General features: G+C 37.3%; 1 protein-coding gene across 1 annotated transcript; it reads left to right on the plus strand.

Moving 5' to 3' along the window:
• The first annotated feature begins 433 nt into the window (after positions 1–433).
• Positions 434–4,475, plus strand: LOC112435945 (extracellular calcium-sensing receptor-like). The gene is made up of 9 exons (XM_024805050.2): positions 434–543; positions 821–1,115; positions 1,284–1,370; positions 1,651–1,920; positions 2,137–2,343; positions 2,419–2,694; positions 3,032–3,259; positions 3,355–3,478; positions 3,565–4,475. The coding sequence occupies exons 1-9, from the start codon at positions 434–436 to the stop codon at positions 4,473–4,475; spliced, it is 2,508 nt and encodes an 835-aa protein (XP_024660818.2).
• The last annotated feature ends 265 nt before the right edge of the window (positions 4,476–4,740 follow it).

Raw genomic sequence — 4,740 nt, forward strand, 5'->3', positions numbered from 1 at the left:
TGATGTACATGAATTATGATATGTTATTTTTGCTATTTGTCTTTTATGTCACTTGATATGCACACGGAAACAACTACTGAATACTGAACAACTACTCTGACAATTCTTCAGTGAGTTATTACTGATGACTAATTTACTCACAGTGTTCCCTGAGTTTGCCTGGATACAAAGCAATCTCAAATGAAAAGTATACACCTCCTTCTTCCCTGATGGGTGGTGTGCAAGATTAAACAACACAGCAAGTCAATAAAAGGGAATGGCAAACAATAAAACCTAATGACTGGTCTCAAATATTCAGAAAGCTGTCATGTGCTTATCTTTGCAAAACAATTTAGTCGTGGTTGTTTTGCTGTATTCCTGTGTTTCTTCTCCTCTACCCACTCCTCAGTTTTCTTTGTCCTGTCAGCTGCAGGGACAGTTTCATCTAAATGAGATGCACAAAACTGGAGATGTGGTTCTGGGTGGACTGTTTCAAGTCCATTTCTTTTCAAGTGTTCCTGATCTGTCTTTTACCTCGCAGCCACAACAGCCTACTTGCCATGGGTAACTATGACAGGGAAACAGAATGAAAAAAACAGAAAAAGAAAACCACCAAACCTAATCCTAATATGAATATGTATTTTATATCTGAAATAACTAGACAAAACATCTTCTCTTTTAAAATTTATTTTCATTAATATATGTCTTTAATTGTTATTCACTTTCCTTGATTGTTTATAATATTATTCCTTTTGCAACATTTTCACTGTGCTCATTTTCCTATATTTTAAAAATCTGTATTGTATTATACTTTTTAGTAATTAAACTTTTCTCGTCTTAGTGTGTATGTTCTAGGATTTAAGCTCGCACAAACCATGGCATTTGCTATTGATGAGATCAACAGAAACTCAAACCTGCTACCAAATGTGACTCTGGGATACACTCTGTATGATAACTGCTTTGAACTTGGAATTGGATTCCGTGGAGCATTATCATTAGCCAGTGGTCAAGAGGATCAAATTGTAGTAGATGATACATGTGTTGGAAATCCTCCAGTTGTAGGGATTGTGGGTGATCCGTCCTCTACAATTTCTATTGCCATCTCCAACGTCTTAGGCTTGTACAGAGTACCTATGGTAAGTTTTCTGCTTGACCATGTAACAGTTTTCTTGGATTGCGTTGATTTCATTGAAAATGTAAAACCATTTTATGAAATAAAAAATAATGCAGTCATGATGACAAAATTAAGATATCTCTACATGGATAGCTCCACAATATACATATGCAGTCTATATCTTTCACAGGTGAGTTATTATGCCACATGTTCCTGCCTGAGTGACCGTCAAAAGTATCCATCCTTGTTTAGAACGATCCCAAGTGATACTTTCCAGGTGAAAATTTGTCATCAAAATTAAAATGGAAACGCAAAAGTCTGTTTCAATATCTGTGTAAAAGAAGAACACAGACAGATATGAAAATATTAGAAATAATAATAATAATTAGTTTTGAGAATTATGCTCTATTTCTTTTCTCTATTGTCTCAGAGAATAAAGCTAAATTGCAATTGTATTTAAATGCTGTTCTGTGGACACTGACAGACAGATTATGCACAGAAATTTTGTTTTGTTTCTTCTTTTCAATACACTTACACTTTAATCTATATTCACTTAGGTACGTGCAATGATCCAGATTCTAAAGCATTTTGGCTTGACTTGGGCAGGTCTGCTTGTCAGTAATAATGATTATGGGCTTCATGCAGCCAGATCCTTTCAGTCTGAGCTGAGTGTGTCTGGTGAAGGTTGCCTGGCCTACACTGAGGTTTTACCCTGGGACAAAGACACAGATGAACTCCGGAGGATTGTTGATGTGATGAAAACCTCTACAGCTCGAGTTGTCATTGTCTTTGAAGATCCTAGTCGCATGATGCACCTTATGGATGAGGTTTCGCTTTAAAACACTTTAATAGTTACTAGTTACAGAGGTCTTCATAATTATAGTTCATAATTGTGTAAAACACGTATTACGTATCATTGTCAGTACAGAAATGAATACAGAAGAATAATCATTCAGAATTAATTTTAAAGATCAAAAACTGTTTCAGTAAAGAAGTTGGAGGCTCAGTATTACTTCATAGATTTGGTCTAATTTAATACACAGGTAGTAAGGCAAAATGTGACAGGTCTACAGTGGATAGCCAGCGAAGCCTGGACAGAATCTGCTGTGCTCCAAACACCTCACTTTATGCCATACCTGGGTGGCACACTGGGTATCACCATTCGCCGAGGAGAAATACCAGGGCTCAGGGAATTCCTGTTGCAAATACATCCTGATCTACATCACAACACTAGCTACGGAATTAGCTTGGTGAGACTTGGACACTTTTACTCTGTGTGTGTATATTTTCATAATGTGTAATAAACATTTTTCAAAATATTTCAGGTGAATCAGTTTTGGGAATTTACATTTCAGTGCAGATTTGCTCCAGCTCCAGCAGGCTGGCTGGAAGGTGGAGGTGCACTATGCACTGGACAGGAAGATCTAGGAAATGTGGACAATGAGTACTTGGACATTTCCAACCTGCGGCCTGAGTATAATGTGTACAAAGCTGTTTATGCACTGGCATATTCCCTTGATGATATGCTGCGGTGCAAGCCAGGAAGAGGGCCTTTCAGTGGGAAAAGCTGTGCCTCTTTGCAGTCACTGGAGCCTTGGCAGGTGTGTTATCATTTTACACTCCACCTTTGGATAAATTGTTTTTGCATGCTTTCAGAATTTCATTAACTTCAGGTCATTAACTTTTATACAGGATTATTAGTAATGTGCCTTGGTTGATTGAGACTTAGATATAAATGACTTTATATATGTAGGTACCATAGATATAATATTATATTTGATTACTGAACTGAAAAATTGCCACTGTTTGCACTGTAAAGTTACTGGAGCCATGGCAGATGTGATATCATTTTACACTCCATCTATGAATAAATCATTGGTTCTATAATTAGTTTTGGAGCAAAAAATAATTTACTTATTATACATTCCTTTTAAACAGCTTGTTTATTACATGGAAAGAGTGAACTTCACCACTCCATTTGGCGATCAAGTGTCATTTGATGAGAATGGTGATGTGGTACCAATTTATGATGTTACTAATGTGTTGTGGCTCCCTGATGGAAGCACTAAAATTCAGAAAGTGGGTGAGGTTAAAAGGACAGCTTTAAAAGGTGAAGAACTCATACTTGATGAAGGCAAAATCTTCTGGAACTTTGAATCCAAACAGGTTAGATATGTTTTTATTTGACAAGTACCTTTTATGACATTTACAGTATATAGAATTGTAGCAGGCAATAAATATTTATTTTTTATGTCCAATAGCCACCTCGATCAGTATGCAGTGAGAGTTGTCCTCCTGGTACCCACATGGTGAGAAGGAAGAGAGAGCCTGAATGCTGTTTTGACTGCATCCCTTGTTCTGAGGGAAAGATCACTAACAAGAGCAGTAGGTCTTTGTCTTTCTGTATGACATATTTGATTTAATTTCTGTGAAATATAGTATGCATTTCAACATCAACACTTCTTTGTCAGACTCCTTGGGGTGCACCAGTTGTCCAGAGGATTTTTGGTCAAACCCACAGCGTGACCACTGTGTTCTTAGGAAAACAGAGTTTCTCTCTTATCATGACCCTTTGGGTATTTGTTTGACAGCAATCTCCTTACTGGGAACATTTATATGTGCTGTTGTTCTGGGGATCTTTATCTGCCATCGCAGAACACCTATAGTACGTGCCAACAATTCAGAACTTAGTTTCCAGCTATTAATGTCACTTAAGTTGTGTTTCCTGTGTTCACTTTTGTTCATCGGACGACCCAGGATGTGGACATGCCAAATGAGGCATGCAGCATTTGGGATCAGCTTTGTGCTGTGTGTCTCATGCATCCTGGTAAAAACCATGGTTGTTCTGGCTGTGTTCAAAGCCTCCAAGCCAGGAGGGGGAGCCAGTCTGAAGTGGTTTGGTGCAATGCAGCAGAGAGGAACAGTTCTATTTCTGACATCTATTCAGGCAGCCATCTGCACTACCTGGCTTGTCTCTTCCTCTCCAACTCCACATAAAAACACCCAATACCACAATGACAAGATAGTGTATGAGTGTTCAGTTGGGTCCACTGTTGGTTTTGCAGTGTTATTGGGCTATATTGGCATACTGGCTTTCCTCAGTTTTCTAATTGCATTCCTGGTGAGGAATCTCCCTGATAGTTTTAATGAGGCCAAGCTCATCACATTCAGCATGCTGATCTTCTGTGCTGTGTGGGTGGCCTTTGTTCCTGCTTATATCAGCTCACCAGGAAAACTTGCAGATGCAGTGGAGGTGTTTGCCATTCTTGCTTCAAGTTTTGGACTCTTGATCACACTGTTTGGACCCAAATGTTACATAATCCTGTTGAGACCAGAGATGAACACAAAGAAAGCTGTTATGGGCCGTGGGATTGTGTCATAAAATGTTTTCATTTATGTTAAAAACATCTTCATTTTCTGTGCAGTAAATCAGAAAATAAAATATATTAATAAAAATAATAAATGTAAATATTAAAACCTCTTGAGAAATCTAAATAATAGTTATTTACTCTTTTTCCTCTTTTCTTTCTTTTAAATAAATCTTTTCAAATATAACTGACTGACTGTGTTACACTTCATTGTCAAAATGTATCTATTATGTAAGTTAAATGTAATTATAATTCTTTTACTAAACTAAGCTTTTTATT

The sequence above is a fragment of the Maylandia zebra genome, linkage group LG14 (genome assembly GCF_041146795.1).
Source record: "Maylandia zebra isolate NMK-2024a linkage group LG14, Mzebra_GT3a, whole genome shotgun sequence".
NCBI classification, from domain to species: Eukaryota; Metazoa; Chordata; class Actinopteri; order Cichliformes; family Cichlidae; genus Maylandia; species Maylandia zebra.